General features: G+C 40.4%; 2 protein-coding genes across 10 annotated transcripts; one reads left to right on the top strand and one right to left on the bottom strand.

Annotated features, from left to right (window-relative positions):
* The first annotated feature begins 243 nt into the window (after positions 1-243).
* On the top strand, positions 244-16,574 carry mms19 (MMS19 homolog, cytosolic iron-sulfur assembly component). Of its 7 annotated transcripts, none has more exons than XM_061755941.1 (33): positions 244-362; positions 736-840; positions 1,259-1,307; positions 1,710-1,810; positions 2,842-2,927; positions 3,050-3,124; positions 4,243-4,312; positions 4,415-4,543; positions 4,644-4,705; positions 5,210-5,296; positions 5,374-5,448; positions 5,566-5,643; positions 5,757-5,895; positions 6,692-6,846; positions 6,924-7,002; positions 7,149-7,274; positions 7,359-7,440; positions 7,531-7,628; positions 8,547-8,699; positions 8,981-9,136; positions 9,245-9,344; positions 9,638-9,743; positions 9,874-9,945; positions 10,086-10,212; positions 10,286-10,392; positions 11,433-11,489; positions 11,846-12,032; positions 12,309-12,391; positions 12,478-12,642; positions 12,741-12,800; positions 13,681-13,781; positions 15,902-15,928; positions 16,026-16,574. In XM_061755941.1, exons 2-33 carry the CDS (start codon positions 750-752, stop codon positions 16,033-16,035), a joined length of 3,093 nt encoding a protein of 1,030 aa, XP_061611925.1. In that variant the 5' UTR covers positions 244-362; positions 736-749; the 3' UTR covers positions 16,036-16,574. The 7 variants fall into 7 exon arrangements, with proteins under 7 accessions (XP_061611925.1, XP_061611923.1, XP_061611928.1 ...); XM_061755942.1 differs by lacking the exon at positions 244-362 and adding an exon at positions 616-633; XM_061755939.1 differs by lacking the exon at positions 736-840 and having other exon boundaries at positions 251-362.
* zdhhc16b (zinc finger DHHC-type palmitoyltransferase 16b) lies at positions 16,575-25,104 on the bottom strand. 3 transcript variants are annotated; one of them, XM_061755952.1, is made up of 10 exons: positions 24,964-25,104; positions 23,466-23,776; positions 21,790-21,984; positions 20,788-20,876; positions 20,459-20,487; positions 20,215-20,348; positions 18,893-18,978; positions 18,686-18,809; positions 18,547-18,617; positions 16,575-18,212 (listed from the first exon to the last, which is right to left on the bottom strand). In XM_061755952.1, the coding sequence occupies exons 2-10, from the start codon at positions 23,733-23,735 to the stop codon at positions 18,110-18,112; spliced, it is 1,101 nt and encodes a 366-aa protein (XP_061611936.1). In that variant the 5' UTR covers positions 23,736-23,776; positions 24,964-25,104; the 3' UTR covers positions 16,575-18,109. The 3 variants fall into 3 exon arrangements, with proteins under 3 accessions (XP_061611936.1, XP_061611937.1, XP_061611935.1); XM_061755953.1 differs by having other exon boundaries at positions 23,466-23,772; positions 24,964-25,086; XM_061755951.1 differs by lacking the exon at positions 24,964-25,104 and having other exon boundaries at positions 23,466-24,102.
* Between the last annotated feature and the right edge of the window lie 81 nt (positions 25,105-25,185).

The raw sequence follows: 25,185 nt of genomic DNA, 5'->3' as shown, positions 1-25,185 counted from the left end.
TGTTGACAAATCGTCCAAACACTTTTCTCGCCCCAAGCTAATCACGTTAGCCAGTTAGCTTCCGCATCAGAGAAACGCAAACTTCGAGCACGAGTGGTATTTTCACCAACAAATTTAGTTTTTTTTTCCAGTGTGGAGACGGTCGCTAGCACTGCTATTCCTACAGCTCTTTTCTAATACGATAACCCCAGAGGATTTCCGTTGTTAATTCCCCATTTAAATCCTTAAATGACGCTCTTCGTCCAGTAAAATGTTACTGACGGAGGAGCTTCTCGCCACTGAAGAATTTTTTTTTTGTTTTGTTTTTTTGCGCCTGCGCATTCGCGTACGAGTTGACGGATTCATGTGGATCAGGATAAAAGGTAACTATGAAAGAACTGCTGTATACTAAGAACTAAAGTGAATGCAAAAATAACCAATTTGCATAACAGCTCTTTGTAAATCATGATCTTAATCAAAATTATTGTCATAAAATAGAAAGATATATTCAAGTGCACTCGTCTCATGGTGATATAATAAATGCGTTTTTTCTCCGAAGGCGTCACAAAAAAATAATGACCATCTTCATTTACAGCGTTGAGCAGGAGCAAAATTCATGTTCCCTCAAAGAATTCGATTAAAACGTCAAACATGGTTAGCTGTACACTCTGTGTATTTCTTCTGTATGTATTCTTTTTAATGTAAAATCAACATTTTGACGTCGCACCTCAACTTTCTGCGCATGCGCGCTCCCAGTAGCGTGAAGGGGCATGATGGCTGAAGAAAGTACCGTGCTGGTGTCACTGGTGGAGGAATTTGTCGCGGGATTACAGGACAGTAAAGCCAAAGATACAGCCGCAGGTGGATAAATATGTGTCAAATCTGACTCTCTGTTGAATACGTCCTGCTGCCGTTTCATTAAGTGCGTGCAAAGCAAGCAAGATGGGTGAACCAACCTAATTTAGCGCCGCGACATCCTGTTTGGTGATTGAACCGCATGACACATATTCTCATCAACTGACTTCAGTTCCTATCATACATATGTGTAATAATTATGTATTCAACCCTACTGTATTTGTCTTACATTCTTAAAAAGTGGTTGTTACTTAGCGTGGCTAATGTTTAACGCATGTTGCTTGCTAGCATCGCCATCTTGTCATCGAACTCTGAACTTTTGACCTGCATGCTTCTATGCGTGTACGTGTGATCATCAGCGATAATTTGGGATTATTTGTGTGCCGTCACATTTCTTTGTATTTACTTGTGTGTTTGTGTTCAGGTCTAAAAAATGGAGAGTTTACTGTTCAGCAACTGGTGGAAGCTTTGGGGTGAGTTGTCAATACTTTAAGTAACACGGCAGCAGAACGATAGTATGATTACACTGGCATGTTATCCTTATTACTGTCCGTCACAGTACTAAGGTTCGAATCATGGCGTGGAGGTTGCACGTTCTCCCTGTGCTTGTGTGGGTTTTCTCTTTCTTCCACCCATATTTCCAAAACATGCACGTTGGGTTCATTGAAGAGTCTTAAATTCTCCATATAGGTATGGGTGTGTGTGTGGTTTTGTCAATATGTACCCTACCCTGCAATTGGCTGACGACCAGTCCCAAGGTTGTACCCCACCTCTCACCCGATGTCTTCTTGGATATTCTCCTACTGTATTTTATTTATTTTTTTTTTTGTGGCCTTTTAAAAACGGTTTCATATATTAATTTCTATTTTCTTTAGACTGAGTCTGACCAGTACTCAGCCTCAAACTCGAGCTAGAGGAGTCAAGCTGCTCTCTGAGGTGTTGCAGGAGTGCTATGGAGACCTCACCGAGAAAGAAGGTGTTACTCTTCATTCAATGGCAATGGTTCAATTTGCTGGACAGGGGGTCCTGGGTTTACACGGGTGCCGACATACTTACCGGTACTTATTTTTGAAGGTTACGAATGGTGATCAATAAACTAATTGGCACAAGAAGACACCGCTATAGTGTCAGGTACCGCTATAGTTACTGTTTTTCGTTAGATGCTATTTTTTTTTCTATATTCATAATCATCAGGGAAGCATTTTGCTGGTGTTCCTGCCTGAAATTGCTGTCCACCCTGTCATTATGGGGTGACTTCCCCTTTAATTAAGAAATGCACTTATATTGTCAGTGACATCACGACCAGCATTTTATCTTTCATCAATGGAGGCTGAAACAGTGGGTAGTTGCAGAATAAATATTTTCACTTACGTTTCTTAAATTGCATCATATAATGTTTAGTTTGATGTTGCTTTCATAGGTATTTATATAAATTGATATTTCACTTTCAGAAATTTGAAATATATTTCGGCCGTCTGTATGTTCTACATTTATTGAGGACTGACAATAAAGTACTGCCATACCATAACATATCATTAAACACTGCACAGACAGCTTGCTAAATTCATCGTTTCTAAGTGAAGGTCCACCATGTGCTCATTAAATGCTAACATTACCCAAAAATGTCCACCCTGTTAGCAAACACATATTTTGCTGTTTGCATGTAAATTGTCTGCTTGCATTTAATTCATAAAAAAAAAAAAGTGTGGGAGCTTCAAAAACATGCATTTCTAACAGCATAACATCTACCTAATAAAATCAATATGAAGTTCAGCAGAAAATCTCAACTTGTTTCAGTGAAATGGGGAAGTCTCAAAGGCACTTTATAGTGATATTGACTCTGTCGGTATTAACTAATATTGTGACTTACTCTCCAAATCTGACCCAGATACATTTACAGTATCATACAGTATATCATTGCAGGATGCCTAGTGGGATACATTGTCCATATATACAAACTGTTTGTTACTGTTCTGTTCCATTATTGTGTAATCTGTATCTCCTCAGTGGAAGTGCTCATAGCGTTCTATGAGAACCGTCTGAAAGACCATCACGTCACCACACCGCCCGTTTTACAGGGACTCAGAACACTGGTGGGTGTTGGGCAAGAACTGAAAACTACTCTTTGTTATTTAGGAAGGTCTACTTAAAATGACACATTTATGGTAACATTGGCGCATACAATTAACAGGTTCAGTCTTTGTCTTTTTTCCAGACACAATGCCCAACATTACCTTCTGGCTCAGCTGTTTCCATATTGAAGTCTTTGTTTCAGGATGTTCATGTTCAGGTGATTTATTTATTTTCAGACTGCAGTATTTTATCTACTCTACCCACTACAGTTTTGTGTTGTTATTTTGTTGTTGGAGGCAACGTGGATCTTGGATGACAAATGTGCTATATTCATTTGCTTATGACCAACTTCGAGACACATGAGGCTTGATTTACTAAAAGTCTGCGGGTACAAATACAGGCGCAAACAGATGTGGAAGCTGATCTAATAACTAGACACACCCACGATTGCGTCAACCAAAGGCGCAAAATTGATATTGTAGTTTTTTCTGCTGTGCCAGTGTAGCACAGGCAAAATGAGAGGCGGCAGAGAGAACTTTTCCACTCGTGTAAACATTTTTGAAATGCCAGAAACAAAAATTAGCACTACATGCCATATATTCAGCAGTGGTATTTTAGAGCTTCTGAATTATGTAAGGGCTGACATGGAGCCAGTCACTTGAAAAACTCATGCCATATCACCTATGATAAAACACCTTTCAACTCTGCATTTCCTTGCGTATGGGTCATTTGATTTCAACATACTGTGACAATTGTCTGGTGCTGGCCTCTCCCATAGCAGTTTTCCAGGTGTGCTTTGCCAAGTTTTAAATCCCAGAGCAGTTTTCTGGGTGTGCTTTGCCAAGTTTTAAACAATGTTACACAGGATACACCTAATTGCCACACACTTGCAGCGAGTTAAATCAAATTGATGTAAAAATCAGAGGTATATATGAATTAATAAGAATAGTGTCAAAAGCTTTATTTAGTTCAGTAGTTTAGTTCAAAAAGTGAAACTCCTAGAGATGCACTACACACACCCAGAATGAAATATTTCATGATTTGTTGAATATATATGCATAATTTTGATGATTGTAGCTTACAGCAAACAAAAACCTCAAATTCACCATCTCTAGAAACCAGAATATTACATAACAAACAATCAAGAAACAATAAAAACTATTTTTAACATGGAAATTAGGCATTTGTAATTTGCACTCTGAAAAGTATTTTCCCAAGTGGTTAATGAATCTACTGTATATAATGTATGACGAGTGAAATAAATTGACTTTTCTACCATATTTATTGAGATGTACCCGTAGTTAAAACCCTTTTGTTCTGTGTATCTTTCCCTAGTCGCTGCTGCTGCCTGACAGAGCGTGTGTCTATAAGATGCTCATCAACATCATGGACACCAGAGAGGCTGGTAATAATAATAATAATAAACAATAATAATATGTTTGACAGTCCAGAGTTGTTTTCAGAGTGTGGAATGTGTTTAATTCCCTCATTTGTATCCACTCCACAGAACTGAAGGGTTTGGGAGCAGACTTTGTATTTGGTTTTGTCCAGTCGATGGATGGGGAAAGAGACCCTCGCAACCTCCTCTTAGCCTTCCAAATTGCCAGAAAGATCATCCACAGAGGTTACAATCTAGGTGAGAGCGGTGAAAAACTCTTTTTTTTTTATCACACACTTGTAGGCAAAAAGATCTTCATCTGTTCAGCATCAAGCTAATTTCCTCTATCTTTTTGCAGGTAAATTTACAGAGGAGCTTTTCGAGGTGACATCCTGCTATTTCCCCATTGACTTCACCCCAGTAAGTTCGTGTTTATTCAGCTGCTTTGGTGGGCAACTGATGAAAGCAGACATAATTAGTGTTGTTATCTAATAATAACAACCCAGACAGCTCTGTAGAAGAGACAAGTTGAGTGAGTTCACACCTTTTTGTCTCAGTTGTGAGACAGTTCCTCTTTTGGACTATAAAATTATAATTGTTATAATTATAACAATTATCTTGTATTTTTAAAAACTTCTTGAATGTTCAAATGATGTGTTTTCTTAAATAATTGTATTTGGGATCACTTTGGACCTGCCATGCTTAATTGAAGCGACATGTCTATTAACGTAAAGGCAGTACCAAAGTTATATCTTCAGTCTATCCAAAATCCAATTAGATCAAGAAAGATCAAATAAAACACTTAAACATAACTTTAGCAAAAGCCACATCCTCCCTTTTGAATGATGAATAATACATATATGTCCATATCATGCTGACCTCTTGCTGTCAACTTACCTCGATACCCACTACCACCTATGTCAGCCCCCCAATGACCCTCACGGTATCACCAGAGAAGAGCTGATCAAAGAACTGAGGCATGTCCTCACGGGGACTCCTAAATTTGCTGAGGTATGTCTGCATTGTATTCACATCTACACTTTGCTACATGCACGGCTGAGTTATTTTTTTTAATGCTATTTTTTCAGTTTCTGTTGCCCCTCATCATCGAGAAGCTGGACTCGGACGTTCAGAGCGCCAAGCTAGACTCTCTTCAGACACTGGTGAGAAATTGCTCCCAAGAGCGTAACCATAGTATTAGTAGTAGAGCTTCTCAGAGGACTCTTTTAGCGATAGGGCTGTTGTACCTTGTTCTTCATCATCTGTTGTCATGCTTTTAGGCTGCCTGTGTGGCACTGTATGAACACAAGGACTTGGCAGAATTCCTTGAGGGATTGTGGGCGTCACTGCGCAGAGAGGTTTGTTATTGTACAATGTCCAGTATTGTGTTATTGTATAATTAAGCCTCCTCTCTCATTATGGTGACTTAAGTTATTTTTTGTTCCTGTTGTCTTTTTTTTTTCCACTGCAGGTGTTCCAAACGTCAAGTGAAAAGATCGAGTCGGCGGGCCTCGCTGCTCTCACCGCCATCACTTGCTGCCTTTCTCGAAAGGTTCTCAACTCAGATTCTGAAGATGCCCTCAGCGCCTTCCTGGACATGGTTCTCAAAGGTGACCTTTTCTGCTTTCTGATACACTAAGATAGCGGGCTGGGCGAGTCATCGATTTTATCAACTAGGTCGAGTTTTTGGCCCAGTACAACGTTTATTTTTCTTAATCTTTTTTATTTTATTTATTTTATTTTTTATTTTTATTTTTTTAAGAAGCTTCCATAGTTCAAAGCTCTTGGCTACAAACAGAAAGCAGTTGGTTTACAAAAGCAGTCCATGCTGCCAAGTTAGTAACTTTGCTGCTATATTAAATAACCCCTTTGGTGACTATTTTTCAAAAATGTAAATAGTGAGTTCAATTCCTGCTAAAATACAAGCAACATGGCTGGAATAATTTTCTCAGTTTTCCAAAAATTGCCAGACATGGTGCCCATTTATATGTTCGAAAAGCTGTTATTTATGTACAATTTAAAAGCTCTGCACCTAAGGGTGTGCTCCCAAGCCACAAATATTTTGAAGAGGTTGGCTTGGCTTGCCTAAATAGGAAAAAAGTGAGCTCACCAGAGCGGGTGTTACTGTTACTCTTGGACAACAAACATTTGTTGGTGTTGCTGTTTCAAAGCTTTTTTGGTATCAGGATAAATAAATAAAATTCCAGAAGATAGGGGAAAAAACAAAATGCAAAACTGATTTAAATAGTGTCATTTTCATTAGATTTTTTTTTTAAATTAAAGAATCGAATAAAATACAGAAATAGGATTGTTGTGAATTTTATTTTAAGGTCCGATAATTACAGTTTAAAGTGGGGCAACATCCTACAAACCTTTGCTATTTTTATTAGTTTGACATTGTTCCAGACTGCAAGCATCACCTGAGCGAGCCTGACCTGAAGTTAGTGTGGCCCAGCGCTAAGCTACTCCAGGCTGCCTGCAGAGCCTCCAACAGGGCGAGTCACATCGTAACAGCAGCCGTTATGCCAGCGCTCATTGAGCAGTACAACAGCAGAAACCAGGTGGATGCTCCAATACAATGGTACTGTTAGGCCTGTGCTGATTTGCATCACATCACCTTTTTGTTTTCTTTGACCAGTGTTCGCATAGACGTACATTATTGGAGGTGATACAGAGGTTTATTCAGTCTGTAAAAGGCAGTGAGTCACCAGAAAATGGTGAGTGAGGCTTTACTTGAGGACATGACTTCTTCCTTATTTAAAATAATAGAATTACATAATATATAACCATCGAGTCAAACGATGAGTATTAAACAGAGGTTTACAATACTAAAATGTCTCCCTATATGTGTGTCATACGTTAGAGGAGCAAGTACTTTCAGGCATCTGTCCATCGTTGTGCTGCGTCACCTTCGCAGCTCTGTCAGAGACTAACAGCAGCCTGCAGGTCACAGCCACATCTGTGCTCAGCTCACTAACAAAACAAACAGGTGAGATTTAGTCAACTCTTAAATGGACTGTTTTCCGAATGAGGTTTGGTATGCATTCACAAGTGAATCCTTGTGTTTTTTTAGGTTTGTTGTCAAACTCTCAAATTGAGCTAGCTGTCGATCACTTGGCTCGTCTGGTGCTGTCAGACGAAGACGACGCAGTCAGGTCAGCTTACTTTTTTATTTTTTTATTTTATTTTATTTATTTATTTATTTTTCCAACTTACAAATGACGTGTTATTTTTACCCCCACCAGTCTTGCTGTGGTGGCATGTGCTGGAGGCTTGGCAGAATTGCACCCGACTGTTTTCATCACCAATATGATCCCAAGAATAAAGAGAGTGATCTTTTCTGGTAAGACACCAAGTCATCCGTCTTTCATCATAAGACATTTCCAGACTGTGCCCATCAGTCACTCTGTCGCAAAGATCCTCATCCATGCTCTAATCACTTCTCGTCTACTGAAACAGAGTCATGTACGAGGTGCTTAATGAGGTACTGGACAGACTCCAGTATGTCCAGCATGCTGGTTCCCTGGACATTTAATAAATAAATAAATCTTAAAACACTATCTATTCACCTAAGCATACATTTAGTAACAGGTTATACACATCCACAGTCACATTTCTACAGTTTAATTACAGTACCCCATGAGTTATTGTAACGCATCCCCGGGTCCTTCGACCGGTGCTACAATAATCCTCCGCACATTAGCCGTTCACTATTTGTGAAAGTTAATCGCTTAAAACTTGAATTTTCGCTGTTTGTGTGCTCTTTCTGAAAAGCCTTAAGATTCCACAAGATCATGCCAAAGTGATGTCTAATGAAGAAAGTAGTACGTGCAAGGAAGTATGTTGAAATGACACATCACGACTGAGAAACAAGCTTGGTTTGTCGAGGAAGAGCTAAGTTTGGCCTGGGTCGTTAGGGAGAGTCTTCGCCATATGTGCATGTACACGGTCAATTAGAGTGCATTTTTTCAAAATCTAATCTGTAAGATGTTTATTTTTAAGGGTAATGTAGGATGAGTTTGAAATGATACTACACTGTTTTGGCGATCATAGTTTGTGGTATATTTACGGATTGAAGTTTAAACTATTGATATTGGCAATTATAAACATTTTTAGGTGGAGTGTCACGTGCTCACAGCAGGGTTCGGTCCCTATTACTGTATTTATAAAAAGTTGTTGTTATTAAGACTAACAAGATGCACTCAGAAACTACATATCTGGACTGTATTAGTCATGTCTTTTGTATGTTTCCTATGCTCAGAGTCTATGAAACAAGATGGCGAGTCCATGCAAAATACACAACCCGCAGTGCGTCAACGCTGTTTGTCTGTGCTAGCAGTGGTGTCCACCAAGCCCTGTGTTGCACAGGAGAGCACACCTGTCCTCTTGGAAGTCCTCAACGCAGCACATTCTGGTAAACCATCATCCATTTTCTTAATACATGGATCTGGAGTTGTAGAGGTCGGAATATGGCCCCATTTTCCGGGGGGGGGGCTATTGCACAAACTACATCTGTGTGGAATTTTACACATGCAACCAAATACCGAGTGATAAAGATGACAAGATACCTCTAGCCCTCCTTTTCTAATCCTCACTGATTCATACCAAAGAAGGCTAATCTATCTTCCACACACAGCTTGTGTTTTTGCTTTGGAACCAACTTGGAATATTAACAGCTAAATTGTCTTGTTGCAGGCGAAGTTGGTTTCTCATTAGAGGAGGCCGTGTTGGCGTGCCACAGCCTAAAGAGGATAGCCGAGCGTGTTGAAGACACCAAAGATTCCGGACGATGCTTCCACGACATCATCATCCCACAGCTGCTGTCACTAGCATTGCAAGCAGCACTTCAGGGTGCGCAAGCCCAAAATTATTATCTTCTGGAAAAACATCACAGCGAGGTGATGCATGTTAAATATGGATTCCTTGCTGTGTGTCACTGATATTGTGCTGCCATTTTAGGTGAAAATTCATCCACTCGCCACAGTCCTCTGGCGGAGGAGGCGTTTCTGTCCACCATGGTTGCTGTCATCAGTACAGCCTGCTCCAGGCTGCAGTCTAAGTTAGTTCGAACACCTGTTTCAAAATTACACTCACTGAACTGGGCATGAAATGGTATTTAAAACTAACAATATATCTATTATAGTGATCAGAAGGATTATGATTATTGATCAATTATAGTGACCAGAATGATCATCATTATTGATAGTTGTGATGTTGATAAAATATATGCATGCATTGGAATGACATACAGACTCTCAGGTCTGCTGTAAATGTTTATTTCCTTTCATGGGGTTGCTCACAAGGTTTGTGTGATTTCCTGTTGTGGTTGGTGTCTTGCCTTGTTATTTTTAGACTGGCGGGCCAGACGGCAGAGAGGTTTGTGTCGCTCTTCCTGGATGGTGACGTCTCCTTTTTGCCCGGCAACTCCTTCCCTTCACACATCAAGCTTCTTGCAAATGTATGCACAAGGCTTTGTTTGTGTTGTAATAGTGGCAAATATCTGAATGTGTGTTGTAGAATGGCTTGTACAGTCATTGTTCAGCTTTGTAACCGCATCTTGTGTCACTGTTTGTTCTTCCCATAAGCAGCAGCAGGACTCGTGGAAGCAGTCTCAGATGGTTTGTCTGCTGATGGGATGTGTTTGTTCGCTACCTCGCACTGTGAGTGTCATCCGATCCCTTCCTACGATTATTTTAACTTGACTTGCAAAGTGACGGGATGTCTTTGTGACAAAATGGCTGGCGTAGTGACGTTTTTCTTGTTTTTAACATTCTTTTCAAAAACATTTCTTTGTTTTTAGGTGATGGTGCCGCAAATGGAGCGCCTGCTTTCAGAGCTGGAAGAGATGAGTTGCACCTGCAGCCACCCAATGTCATACACCTCCGCTGCCAAGTGCTTCGCTGGCCTGGTCAACAAGATCCCTCAGGGTTAGTTAGTTTTTGTTGGTGAACCTGCATCACCAAGAGCTGTGCTTCAGCTTAAAAATCATGTCCCCTTTAGGCGACTTTCTTGACAGTGTACTTCAAAAGACAATGACCAGGATCTTGTGTGAGTTGAACTTAGCAGCTTCACGTGTCCGGACGCAGGCGTACACCTTCATGATATGGGTAAGCCACTTCGCACTTATGCTAAATCTACTGTACAGTAGTACCTTGATTTACAATTGCCCCAATCTACAAATCACAAACCATTGCATAGCCAATTTATTTATTTGTTTGTTTGTATATGTATTTATTTATTTTGCTTTGTGTTTGAAGCCAAACTTGTAATTACGAGCGAGCTTCAGATATGCCGACACTCAAGTGAAGTAAAATGAAAACACTTGCAAGGATCATGGTGAAGATGCTGACCCTGAACTAATTGCGTGGTAAATGGCCAATCTGAGCTGGCATCAGAGCTCCACAGCACTCACAAGGCCACGCCCCTTAAAGGCACACGTCAACACCAAATACTACAGTGTGAATGTGTGACTTCTGGGTTAATCACACTTTGTAAAACCAGTTTATTTCTTTGCAGTCTCTCTTATTCTGTGTTTTTTGTTGTTTTTTTTGTTTTTATATTTTACAATACAGTGCTATTTTTCTTTATTAAAAACTAAATTTAGTTTTGCGGGAGGCTGGAACAAATTAATAACCTTTCGATTCAATGCAATGGGGAAAATGTATTTGATTCGGGCTGCAACTAGCGCTTAGTTCAATAATCGATTAATCTGCTGATTTTTTTTTTTCAATAAATCAGATTTGAAAAAGCATCCATTTGCATCCCCTTTTTCAAAAACAGGACTCATTTCAAATTGACAGTGCAGAAAATGCGCCAAATTTTTTCATTATGATTCAGTTACTGGTTTGGTCCATGTCAGAAAATGGGCAAAAATGTTGATGATTGTTTTCCAAAGTGGACAGTTTTAAGTTAAACAAGGTTTCTAAACAATTAATTATCAAAAATCGTTATCGATTAATTTGATAATCGAGTAGTTGTCGATTAATCGTTGCACCCCTAGTTTTGATATACAAGTAAATTGAGTTCTGAGTACGGTCAAGGAATTAATTAAACTCGTAAGTCACGTTCCCACTGTATATCGTCATTTATGTTTAGATTTTTGTTAATTGACAGCGGAACATATTACTAAATTAGCTTGTGTCTCCAGGTTGCCAAGGCTCTGCTTCTCCGCTACCACCCAACATGCACAACACTGACTGACAAGGTAAAAACGATTTTAGGAGCGTAAACACTTAGAGGTCTCGTAAAACTCATATCGTATTAAATTGTGCATCTCTATGGCTGGATTTACACTGCTTGGTTCAAGTGGCAATTCGGATATGCGTCATGACACCGGCCTTACAGTATGTTTAATTTGGGCGGTTGTTTCGATGTGTTCCGTCAGTGTAAACACAGCCATATCGGATATGTATCACTTCACATAGTGGATTTCCCTTTTGAATGAGTAAAGTATTGAATCGATCAAATCTATGAATAGACATAGAATAAGCGTTACATCAGATTTGGGCACTTGGACCTGCAGTGTAAATTCAGTCAATTTACTTTCTCATATTACTTGAGATGTTCTCACTGTTGGACGATGCCGATTTGGGTCCCGTGGTGGCTGACGGCTTCTCGCTGCTGATGAGCGACTCCGCGGACGTCCTGAGCCGTGGTTGCCACGCAGACGTGCGCATCATGTACCGCCAACGCTTCTTCAGCGAGAACTCGACCAAGTTGGTGCAAGGTTTCAACGTTGCTCCTCAAGGTGAACCTATTACATTTCTCATACTTTTATTAGTTATTTATTATTATTAAAATGGATGGATGTTATTATTGATTATACTGAATTAGATTACCTGCAATTGACTGGCAACCAGTGCAGGGTGTATGTCTTGACCAACGTCAGCTGGGATAGGCTGACTTTCTGTGGCCTTGGACTAGTCGCTAGTCAATAGCATACTGTCATAAATCTAACATGCTTCCCTTAAATATTATTATTTTTGTTATTTATTTTTTTCTGATTTGTGTGTCTCACCTCCAGAGAAGAAGCCTAATTACCTGAAGGCCCTGTCCAACATAGTCAACAAACTACCCAAACAGGTTCAAGTTACTGAACTACCTGCGGTAAGTCTAGACAATACCCTCATTTTACTTACTTCTGCTTTTTTCTATTAGTGATTCTAAAATGTTTTTTTTACATGTGCATCCAGCTGCTGTCACTGCTGCTGGAGGCCCTGACTTATCCAGACCAGAGCGTTCAGCTGTCCACTCTGTCCTGTCTAGAGCCCGTCATCGCTGACCCGCCACCAGCACTAATCCAACAGCTAGAGGCTTTGGTCGGCAGGCTACTGCCCCTCACGTCCGCTCCCACCATGGTTAGTGAGAGCTCTTATCTGGGAGCATCAAGCAAATCTAAAAAGCATAGCATAAACATGCACACGAGGGAGGTTTGTAAATGAGTGCCATCTTGCAGAAAGTGAAGATTGCATCACTGCGGTGCATCTACGCCCTTTCCCGCTTCCCTGAACATGAGGTAAGTTAGTTAGAATTGACTATGATGACTAGAGTCAGAATTTATGCTGCTGTCTGTCTGATTCATATGATCCACATAAGCAAACTAAGGAGCACTGTACAGAACTACTCGCAGGGGATAGAGACCAAGCCCTGTTGCAAATAGCAAAAATCCACAAGAAATTGATGCCTCCGCAAAATGTTTTATAATTACCTATAGATGCCACAAGATAGTGGTAAAGCAACACTTTTATCCAAATGAATCTCATCAACTCACTTCAGCACAGGCCAAGATGGTGCCAGAGCAATTACCAGTACTTTTATATTAGACAGGGATTTGGCCCGGGCAGAAAAATAGCAAATAGGGGAGTTTTTCAGTTAATAATGGAGGATAGGTTCCAAAATAATCCACAAATAGGTGAATTGTGAATATACGGGGGAACGCTGTAATCTAATATCAGTAATGGAATTAAGCTATCCTCCACATCTCACAGTATTATAATATGTATAATTTCAAATTCATACACATTCACTACACACAGAGTGAAATATTACAGCTTGCAAAACCCCCAAATTGACCATCATAAGAAATTAGGTAGGACTAGGCCTTCTAAAGTATTTTATTTTGTGTTCAATGAAAGTTCATAATTTGAGTTTCACTTTTTGAATGGAACTAGTAAAATTATATTTTTGACAATATTGTCATATATTGAGATGCACCTCTCTATATGTACAATATTAATGTTTTTCCCAGTGAGCTTTGTTTTCCATCATGGAGCCAATGACAATAGCTGTAGGTGCTCTACTTCTCTACTTCTTCCTATACTTAGTCTGAAATTAACAGGCACTGATCTGTCCAAACATGTCATAGCAAAACACTAACCATCAGTTTTAACCTGTAGGTGTTGCCATTTCGGGCCCGAGTGCTGCACGCCTTGGCCACACCTCTGGGCGACAAGAAGAGGCTGGTGAGGAGGGAGGCTGTTCAGGCGCGAGGAGAGTGGTAAGATTCCACTTAATGTTGTCCATTTATAGTCTTAAAGTCACTTGTAGGCTTCAGTAAGGTTCAAGTAATTTTCAAAGTTGGAATCTTTTGATGGGAATCAATGGGCATATGCACTGGGTACGGAACATATTCAGACCCCCTTAAATTTTTCATTCTTTGTGATATTGTAGCCATTTGCTAAACTCAATTGTTCATTTTTCCCCCCCTCATTAATGTACACACAGCACCCCATATTGACAGAAAAAAAACGGAAAGCCACACACTGTCTATATAAGACCTTACAGCTCACTGTCCATGTCAGAGCAAATGAGAATCATGAGGTCAAAGGAACTGCCTGAAGAGCTCAGAGACAGAATTGTGGCAAGGCACAGATCTGGCCAAGGTTACAAAAAAATATTCTGCGGCACTTAAGGTTCCTAAGAGCACAGTGGCCTCCATAATCCTTAAATGGAAGACGTTTGGGACGACCAGAACCCTTCGTAGAGCTGGCTGTCCAGCCAAACTGAGCAATTGGGGGAGAAAAGTCTTGGCGAGATTGGTAAAGAAGAACTCAAAGATCACTGTGGCTCAGCTCCAGAGATGCAGTCAGGAGATGGGAGAAAGTTCTAGAAAGTCAACCATCACTGCAGCCCTCCACCAGTCGGGGCTTTATGCCAGAGTGGCCCGACGGAAGCCTCTCCTCAGTGCAAGACGCATGAAGTTTGCTAAAAAAAAAACACCTGAAGGACTCCAAGATGGTGAGAAATAAGATTCTCTGGTCTGATGTGACCAAGATAGAACTTCTTGGCTTTAATTATACGCGGTATGTGCAGAGAAAACCAGGCGCTCCTCATCACCTGTCCAATACAGTCCCAACAGTGAAACATGGTGGTGGCAGCATCATGCTGTGGGGGTGGTTTTCAGCTGCAGGGACAGGACGACTGGTTGCAATCGAAGGAAAGATTAATGCGGCCAAGTACAGGGATATCCTGGACGAAAAAACCTTCTCCAGAGTGCTCAGGACCTCAGACTGGGCCGAAGGTTCACCTTCCAACAAGACAATGACCCGAAGCACACAGCTAAAATAACGAAGGAGTGGCTTCAGAACAACTCCGTGACTGTTCTTGAATGGCCCAGCCAGATTCCTGACTTAAACCCAATTGAGGATCTCTGGAGAGACCTGAAAATGGCTGTCCACCAACGTCCACCATCCAACCTGACAGAACTGGAGAGGGTCTGCAAGGAGGAATGGCAATATGGGGTGCTGTGTGTACATTGATGAAAAGAAAATGAATTTAAATTATTTTAGCAAATGGCTGTAATACAACAAAGAGTGAAAATTTTAAGGAGGTCTGAATACTTTCCGTACCCACTGTATGGATATACAGTTGATCATAAGTTTACAGTGGCTAGGAGTGGCCTAGCCAGTCTTCAGATCTCAACCCTATACAAAATATTTGGAGGGAGTTTAAAGTCTGTGTTGCCCAGCGACAGCCCCAAAACATCACTGCTCTCGAGGAGATCTGCATGGAGGAATGGGCCAAAATACCAGCAACAGTGTGTGAAAACCTCGTGAAGACTTACAGAAAACGTTTGACCTCTGTCATTGCCAACAAAGGGTGTATATAACAAAGTATTGAGATGAACTTTTGTTTTTGACCAAATACTCATATTCCACCATAATTTTCCAATAAATCTGTAAAAAAAAAAAAAAAAAAAAACAGATGTGATTTTTCTGGATTTTTATTTGTTTTTTCTCATTTTGTCTCTCATAGGTGATGTGATGAAAATTACAGACCTCTCTCATATTTTTAAATGGGAGAACTTGCACAATTGGTGGCTGACTAAATACTTTTTTGCCCCACTGTAAACTTAAGAGCACAACTGCATACGGGAATCAACGTGGACACAGTGGAAATTGAGTTCAGGATAGTTTGTTTCTAAAACAAACAAAAAAACATTTGTATATATTAGCTTGTATAAATCCAGTTAATTATTGATTCCTATGGAATGTTTCACAGTTGTCCTACTGACGTTTTAAAAAAGTCCTCAGCTCAACATTCCTTGGAAATTCCTACCAGTTACTGTTCTGTCTGTGCAGTTGCCCCAATAACAGATTATCTCCCTTTTCCTTTAAGGTTCCTCTTAGGAAGTCCTGGAGGAAGGTGATTTTTATTTTTTGTTACAAATCTCGACCCACCACGTTCCAAGAATAGTTCCTTATTGTACTGTGGATCTTTTTGCCTTCCTACTGAAATGCAGTTCATTGTGACTTCTCATGTCTTCATAAACGCACAATTGAGACACCTGGGCCAACCTCTGAAACATCCTCACGGTTTAACATTTATTTGTACACTCACAGTTTTGATGTTCAATGTGTCCTCTGAGGAATGTAATATAAAGTTATCTGCATCAAGTGAGCAGGGCCTTAAAGTATTATTTAATAAGTGTACTTTTATGAAATGTAGTCTGTACCATAAAGGACAGCATTTGAAGTGGATTGTGTCTCTAGTTAGTGTTAATTAATGCTGCACACATTATTTAATATGAGCCACACAAAGTACACAATCACATGGGCCAAAAGCCAAATAAACAGTACTGACTTCCATTTTATAGCCTTAGTGTCCATTGTTGCTGTGACATTTTTATATTTTTACAGTCCAATGTCAGTTATGTATCAAACATTGTACACATTCAAGTTTAGAAAACAATATTATATCATAGCCATTTGTTTGGTTGACTTTGAAGCTCATTAACGCCAAGGAAATTAATATAAAATGCTTCACAAAATGAATAAAATTTGACAATGTATGGAAAGCATTCTTTGTTGTTTTTAATCACAAAATCATCAATATGCAATACAGTAGTAGCAAGTGTCTGCTTTATTAAAAGGAATGAGAGCACAGCTCTTTTTTGTTGTTGGGCATGATATCACTCACTGTTACATGTCTTGTTTCTATGGCAACCACATACTGTACTATAAAGCAAAAAAGTCCAAATCTAGAACATTAATTCACAGACTCAATAATTGGTTGAACAAGCAGACAAGGCATGGGGCAACGTGCTATGTTGCCTGTCTCATTGCCCCCTTATTTGGCACCAGAATTCTTCAATTGATGAGGATATTTGCATCATAAAACACGCACACACAAAAAACATTGTTTCCACACTATCAATATTAGATGACTCACAAAAATAACTAAAATATTTTTGAGCTGTCCTGTTTTCCCCCCTATAAAGTGCCACGTGCAAATGTTGTCAGTAGATTAACAGTGACATGTCATAATACAAAACACTCACTGGCCACATTATAAGGGACACTTGCAAACTGCAATATTGTACATGTAAAAAAAAATACAAAATCTGATAATGCTGACTTGACATTTAGTTAATTTAACAATATTTATTATTTATTGGGGTGAAGTTGTACAGAGGCAGCACGTTTGCCTCACAGTTGAGAGGTTGGTTCGAATCTCGGCTGAGGCTCTCCAATAACAATCTATAGAACAACCAATTGCAGGGGCAATTGTGTATATGTGGTAATATAAGGTGACTGTACACTTGGAGCGGCACAGTGGATGTGTGGAGTTTGCATGTTCTTCCCCTGCCTGCGTGGGTTTTCTCCGGGTACTCCGGTTTCCTCCCACATCCCAAAAACATGCATAGGAGGTTAACTGAAGACTAAATTGCCCGTAGGTGTGAATGTGAGTGCGAATGGTTGTTTGTTTCTATGTGCCCTGCGATTGGCTGGCGACCAGTAAAGGTATTACCCCGCCTCTTGACCAGAGATAGCTGGGATAGGCTCCAGCACTTCTGCGACCCAAGTGAGGATAAGCAGTACAGAAAAAGAATGAATTAATGTACACTTGGTATGGCATTAAAATGGATGTTGGAAGTTGTACAACTCTTTTATTGGATCTCTGCAAGTGTAATATTGTGTCCACTGAGTGTTCGTTGCCATTCTAGCAGTGGATAATTCATGAGCAAAATATGCCCTAAGTGATAAGAAAAAAGAAAAAAAAATCAGCCGACCGATTTTGGAAGACTAATGCAAAAAATAATCACATTGGTCTCGGAGTTAACATTTGACAGCCATTTGGGGTCACTTTGGAAGGCTGCCTTTAGGCACAAAGGTGGTCTAAAAAAAGACATGCAGCTTATTATTTGTCCTCCATCTGGATGTTGAGTTGCATCTGCACGCCGGGAACAGCACACGTCTTCAACCATTGCCAAGGAGCAGGAGAATGGAGCGAACGCTGACCAGCAACACCTTTTGAAAAATCCTCTCCATCGACCTGACAGCGAGAACTACAGTGAGATGATCGAGCGCTTGAGGTGTGGATGGGTCAGATAGCCATGGGGTCTTTCCTGGTAAAGCTGTAGTCCCACATGATGCCGTCGCCTTTGGGAAGATGACTCGAGGGCAGGAGAACACGGGTCAACCAGTGACTGGCAAACAAAAACAATGTACATTCATGGCGCTGTGGCACAGTGAAGTTTGGAGAAGTTGGGCTAGCGGGAATCCACTGTATGTATATAATTTTAAAAAGATGACAATTTTTCTGAGTGACTGCAGTGTGCAAAATCATCCTTGTCAGCAAGTCTGACCCAATACGGCAAAAATGTGGCATTTTAAAGGCTTTTGAATATCAGACCTAAAGATTAAGTATATTTTTAAAGGATAATAGGGCTTTTTAAGGAGCAGCAGACAAATATACAGTATTGTCTTCTATCAAATCTGCCCAAGCATAGAAAAGGTAGGAAAACATGGAATATAACTCACTTGCGTGTCTCCACACCAAGCAGCCGCTTCCAGTTGTCCATTTTCCTGTGATGATATGGATTTTTGAACACCTGAAAACCAAACATACACAGGTATGTATGTACAAGTACTGCTGACTTGATCCATCGCTTTTCTGTACCTTGCCCTGCTCCTTTAGTCTTTTTCTCTCTTTGCGGTTGATGTGGCGCTCCACGCTGGTCTCCCCTTGGCTGATGAGCGCGGCGTGCCACAGGGTCAGTCCTCCCAGGGCGACCGCCACGGAGCTGGAGCAAAGCATGCGGTCACTCATGGACCATCATGACATCACTGTTCATGTGGGAGACATGAAGATGTAGGGTGAGCTCACCTGGTCAGCACCCAAAGAAAGATGATGCTCTTGTGGGCTGTTGTCTCTGTGGACGTGTATGGCGGGGGAGGGGTCTGATAGTAACTCTAAGGACACACAATGGATTATATTTCTACTTATTCCTCTCCAAACCTTCAGGGCTAATGTCCGTGTTTATACTACGTTTACATTCCAATGCATACTAAACATGAATTTTGTTTTCTAGAAAGCTGAACAAGCTTATACCTTTTATTTATTTCCTTAAAATGTTTGATTGCGTCGCTGTTTGTGGCATCTTAATTCCCCTCACAAATAAATATTGCAAATAACCATCGTAAAATATAGGGCTGGGCACAGGTGTCCAAATCAAGGCCCGGGGGCCAAATCTGGCCCGCCAAGTCATTTCATGTGGCCTGCGAAAGCAAATCATCTGTGTCAACTTCCATGATTCTTGCTCAAATTCTCATAAAACTTCCCTCTGAGGGGAAACCGTGACTACAATGTGGCCCGCGACAAAAATGAGTTTGACACACCTGATTTAATCGATAAATCATTTTTGGCGCAGGGTCAGAGCATTTAAATAAATAAATGCATCTTTTCCCCCCTTAGCGGCTTCCTTGGCCTGCTGATGCGCACTGTTTACACTGAAATCATGGCAGCGCAGCTGGCAGAGAAGCTAGTTTATTAAAGAGGCACCCGTTTTGTCAGTCATTTGGAATTGCATGTGGTTTACAGTGTCAGACAATGAGCAACATCTACTCAGCTGCAAAGTATTTTTAAAGACTTTTGAAACCAAAGCAAGTAGCACGGAAGGGAAAACTCCCACCAGGAAACAAGCAATTTATTAGAATGACTTCACATTGTTTTACATATGCGAAGAAAGGAGCACGCTGGAGTGCAATTACAGAGTTTATTATTCAGTGTATTTTCAGTGCCAGTTTTGTTGTTACATATTATTCTTAAAGGGAATATGTTGGTTAATTTATTGATGTTAAATTGTAGAAAATGCTTTATTTAAATGCATTATTGGTTGTGTTCAAAGGGCTACTATCTCCAAGTTACGAATAACGGTATTATCATATGCTTTTTAATGGAAGGGGAATAAAAATCCATTAAAATGGGATTTCGAAGAAAAGAAAGTTGGTTTCTTGTTTTATGTTAAGGCCATATCGTCTAGCCCGTGTAAAATGTTAAAGCAGAAACAATTATATTTGTAATATTCATGTACCAGACAGGATTCAAATTTTACCTAAAACAAAGGAGAACAGCGATCATCACTTCCTTGACTCGCTCCTCTCTTACATCCTGCATTAAAACAGACAAAGAGACCAATCCCACCTCACCTCGACAGCATTGTAGGCCTCTAGGAACATGTCTCTGCTGCTGACGCTGCAGTAGATGCAGCCCAGAGTCATGTAGAGGCAGAAGGAGAAGAAATAGCGGTGGTTGAAATGGCCCACGCAGTTGTTGAGCCAAGCTGGAGGCGTGTTCAGTGCTACACAAGATGAAGTTGTGGGGGGGATTGTGTCAATGTTAAACAAGTAGAGACGTAGATGCTTTTATATGTGATGTTTGTTACAAGGATACGACAGTGATGGTCCATCTTCAAGACACAGCTGTAATGCAAGCAAAGGCAACATTACTGAAGAGATTATTACACAACAGAAACTAAAAAGGTATCATCGACGAACACATGTATCCCAACAGTTATCTTCCAATTGCTTATAAACCCGATTCAGATCCGAATTTCAGTCCAATATTTTCTATTCCTATACTTAAGCATTGTGGTAATAATCAAACTGTGCATAATGTTACAGTGGTTTACAATAACAAATATATGTACTTTGAGGAATAAACCTCTGCCATATTTTTGATGAACATTTTTTTTTTTTTTAATAATAGTACATCAAGCTTACGTGTTGCAGATGCTGCAGTGGTGCGTCCTGGCTGGTTTCGGATTGATACATTTCTTACAAATGGACACGGAGGGAATATGGATATTGTCCTAAAGGAAATAAACAAAAATGAATGTGGAGAGATGTCCTGCAAATGCAATGAATAACACTTCCCATTATAGGCCAAGGTACCATACAATATCTGGCAGGTCAAAACGGATGCCACGGGCCTCACTATATGTCAGTAATGTGATGTGATTTGTGATGAGGATAATGAAAGTCTTGCGATGTACTACAATCATTTCAAGGGTAAACATTTTGTAGGGGCAGCACGGTGCCCTAATGGCTATCATATTTGCTTCACAGTTTTAAGGTTTGGGTTTAGAATATTGACTTTCCAAAATCTTGTAAGTTTGGTTCATTGACGATTGAATTGTCCGTGTACTAGTGCACTCTTTGTCCTCACTGGCAAGACAATTCAGGGCCCTAGCAGAAAGACTAGAGCGCACTAGGGACATTTTTTTTGTTGTTGTTGACATCTGTGTGCTACTAGTACTATTAGTAAAGAACACGATGTTAACTAGTAGAATTTTATGTCTCTCATAGTACAAGTAGCACGCAGTTGACAACCAGTGTACAGTTTTGCCTCATTAGTAACGTGTACTGTAGCTGTTCTACTTTGTCGACCTACTAGCGCTCAGAAATGTCATACCGTAGTTGGATACAGTAGAGGAAAAATGCCCTCGTAAAACATTAGTCGCTTTGCTAGTACGCCCTGCAGGCTCTATTATAGTGCGAAATTGTCTTAAAAGTGAGGACAAAAGAGCTACTACTACATTGACAATTCAGCGCATTAGTAGGAAAAACAAATTTATGCTCAATGGCTTGATATACGCCCAAAGTCAGATGGGATAGGCTCGGCAACAAGTCCCCTATAAAGGGTTGATAAGTCTTCATATCTCTTTAAAAGCTTTGTATTATTATTTTGTTTGTTTTGTTAAAGAAAAAGGATCAGCAGGGTACCTTGGGCGGGTGTCCGGGGGAGGTGGTGGTGGCCTTGTAGTAATGGAAGACCAGCATGACGAGGAGCCAGTGGCCGCAGCACAGGTGCCAGATGATCCACGGCGCGGCGTAGGTGCCGAAGATTGTGGGTAGGACGTACAGATAGACGATGACCACCACCGAGGTGGTCAGGAGGATGACCAGAGTGACAAACACCTGAGAGAGACAAAGGCAAGACGAGGTGAGGGAAGACATGAGGGTCACGTGAGACTTCAGCTCAGTGAGTACCTAGAATCTGTGCTCAAGGGCCATACTGGATTTTCAAAACAGACAGACGGGCCAGGTCATTTGTAGATAGGGTAAAGAATATACAGTATGCATCGTTACAATGTGAATTATTGTAAAAAATAATTGGCATTATTTCATTTAAAAAAGTTTAATGCAGATGTATTTTTCATTTGACTGATTTTTGCACTATTTACAAAAAATCAAACAACCCATTATTTAAAGAGATGAATAAATAAAACATTGTAACACTGTAACTATATTTTGATTAAACAATTCTAGTGGGAAAAAAAATATAAAATAATGCAAAGAATCTTACAGGACTCTTGATCATAAAAATGCCCAGTGGGCCACATTAAAGATAAAGATACTAAATACGACTCAATTTATTATTTCACATCCTTAAACACCATGCGTCCCTCTCGTTTTACTTTACTCTTAGTTTTATATACAGTGGTTATTCAATTAAGGGTGACAAAATTTCACTTTTTACATGACCTGTAGAGTTAATAAAGGCTATACGACCATGGCAATAGTTACATTCTGGACTGTATTACAGTACAGTGGGGTCTTGAGACACGAGTTCAATTCGTTCCGTGACCATGTTCCTCAAAACACTCTTATCTCAAACCATCTTTCCCCACTGTAATAAATGGAAATGCCATTAATCTGTTCCAGACCCCCCCCCCCCCCCCCCCCACCAAAAAAAAAAAAACAAACAGCGTTTTGGGTTTTTAATCATGAAAAAATAGCACACTATAATATTTCCCTTTATAAAAACACAGAGTAATGATAATAATAATAATAATCACGTGGTACAGCCGGGCAGGGAGACTTCGGACGTAATCCCTTCCGGCTCCTCGATACGATACGCGCTTTACGGAAACACCCCTTCATTACCCGACACATGCTCGGCACATCTCATAACATCACTAGCTTAAAGGGTTCTAAGACAGCCACTATCGATGCTAACCGTTACCATGTCAATGGCGTTTTCCATTCATTTGGTAGTTGTTTTTTTAGCATTGAGTTTGCTGACTTTGAAGCAAAGTTATGTTTGTTTGTTTGTTTTTGTACTTACACAATGTGTAATTCTCTTTGCTTTATGTTCCGTTATTTAACTTCAACTGAGAGTGGAATTAAACAAGCTTGAAACCTCTTTTTTTTTGATGAAATATTTTGATGTTCACTACTTGCCGCTATTCATTGTGATGTAAGTTGAAGTGAGTTTACTGCCACCATAAAGCGCCCGTACCAAGTCAAAGCAAAAATTTGTCAAAGTAACGTCTTGAATCTCGAAAAAACCCGTAGGTTGGGTCATTAGTATCTCGAGGCACCACTCTATTTAAATTTTCATTATTTCTTTGGGGAAAATGATAGGAGAAGATTGTGTTTCATTATACGGTACTCACCACTCCAAACCAGCGAGTCACATTGTCCACGATCCAGTACACGGGTTCGAAAGCGCAGTCGAGTAGCGTGTCCGAGTTGGTGAGGCTGTTGAAGTAAAGAGACTTGAGCAGCAGTTTGCTGTAGCTCCACAACTCCCGAAGCCCGCCGCTGGGCTGCGGCTGGCCTCCCCTGCCTCGACCCCCTGTCTTTGGACGGCACGGTCGGCACCATCGCAGCGCCGGTCGCATGGCTCGGGAGAGATGCCGCCTCCAGCTGCTGCCCACACGCATGCCACCACCGCCCCCTCCTCCTCCTCGCCCACACACCCTGTCTTCCAGACACACACAAACATACACACAAACAGTTAGAAACACAGGTGCCGTAAAAAAGAGAAGCTCCTCGTAGTGAAGCTGGACGACAAGTGACGTTGCCATGTTGGGTGCAGGAGGATGAATAAGGATCTTGGATCTTGGAAAGCACACTAAACCTGCCACCTGCCAGTCAAAGAGAATGAGGACTTTCACCCAAACAAATCAACTTAATAATTCACAGGCGCAAAACTAGTATGCAGAAGGAAAGTGGTAACCCAATAACAGGGAAACACAAAGGTGGTGAAGGTCCTAAGGAGGAAAAAAAGGGGCCACCTGATCCTGGGCATATCATATAAGGAGCAGGGCCGAAGGTTTTGATTACAAAGATAAGACTTCTTTTATTCCTAAAGGGGACACCATTAATTATTCGAGGCCAAGGAAAGTGAGGTGCTCCTTGCAGACCTAGACTTTCATTAAAACATCAATCTCTAAGCTTTACTCGTGGATTTGTTATTGCTTTACACAAGTATGGAAGTCTATTTCATATATATATATATATATATATATATATATATATATAATATATATATACACTAATGGAAATTTTGAGATGTCAATGAACCTAACATGCATGTTTTTTAGAGTATGGAAGGAATAACTTGAGAAAAATCCCATGCCAGCTCAGAGAGCACCATGCCATCTTGGGAAGATTTGCTTTAAAATGATTTTAATGGGCTATGAGACTCTGCCTCTGAATGTACTGAACTCCTGTTTCCATGCCAGTGTTTGTTTTATTACCGGTTACTCCATTCATGTACGAGCTATACAACCACAATACTTAATCCACTGTTAAATGAATACCTAGTACATGATGGTAATTGTAATGGGTTTATTTCAAACATAAAGATTTTTGTTCTCTCTGTCTGTCCATTGTGATGATTGGGTACATACATAACATCAGCTTTCATATTTAATCATCTTGACCTCAATTTACATCGAACTAGACATTAAAACTGCTGCTATTGGCTGACCTAATTCACAAATCTTCTGCTCGTCGTGAAGATCAAATCGTTCCTCTCTAGCAAGCAAACGCCTGCTATGGTGTGCGTGTTAGCCAAATGCTAACTGCCCCCTGCCACAACCCCCTGAATTGACTGAAGCCCGTTTATATACCGATTCGACACACCTTAATGTTGACATGCGTTACCTGATCAGGTGAACTGTGTGGACATTTGCATAAGCTGACAGCCTTACGGCCACGTCATATTTGGAGGATCTCCAAACGTCGATTTTTACATCAGTAACCAAGATCGATGGTGCTTCCAAGATCGTCTATTTTACAGTTGGGCCACTCAATTAGGGAAGATGCTTTCTCCCATGAGAACTGCAAAATAGCCAATTGAACCACCATATATTTAAACAATTTATC

The sequence above is a fragment of the Phyllopteryx taeniolatus genome, chromosome 19 (assembly GCF_024500385.1).
Source record: "Phyllopteryx taeniolatus isolate TA_2022b chromosome 19, UOR_Ptae_1.2, whole genome shotgun sequence".
NCBI classification, from domain to species: domain Eukaryota; kingdom Metazoa; phylum Chordata; class Actinopteri; order Syngnathiformes; family Syngnathidae; genus Phyllopteryx; species Phyllopteryx taeniolatus.
This window is presented reverse-complemented; position numbering and strand designations above follow the sequence as displayed.

Bases quoted from the DNA above. Each gene is read 5' to 3' on its own strand.
- mms19 (XM_061755939.1), top strand. From the start codon at position 251: ATGTTACTGACGGAGGAGCTTCTCGCCACTGAAGAATTTTTTTTTTGT. The intron at 363-1,258 runs GTAACTATGAAA...GTTTGTGTTCAG, and splicing joins CATGTGGATCAGGATAAAAG to GTCTAAAAAATGGAGAGTTT. The intron at 4,544-4,643 runs GTGAGAGCGGTG...ATCTTTTTGCAG, and splicing joins CCACAGAGGTTACAATCTAG to GTAAATTTACAGAGGAGCTT.
- zdhhc16b (XM_061755951.1), bottom strand. From the start codon at position 23,879: ATGGCAACGTCACTTGTCGTCCAGCTTCACTACGAGGAGCTTCTCTTT. The intron at 20,488-20,787 runs GTAAGCTTGATG...CTTGCATTACAG, and splicing joins CACTGCAGCATCTGCAACAC to CTGTGTCTTGAAGATGGACC. The intron at 18,213-18,546 runs GTGAGTTATATT...TTTGTTTGCCAG, and splicing joins CTTGGTGTGGAGACACGCAA to TCACTGGTTGACCCGTGTTC.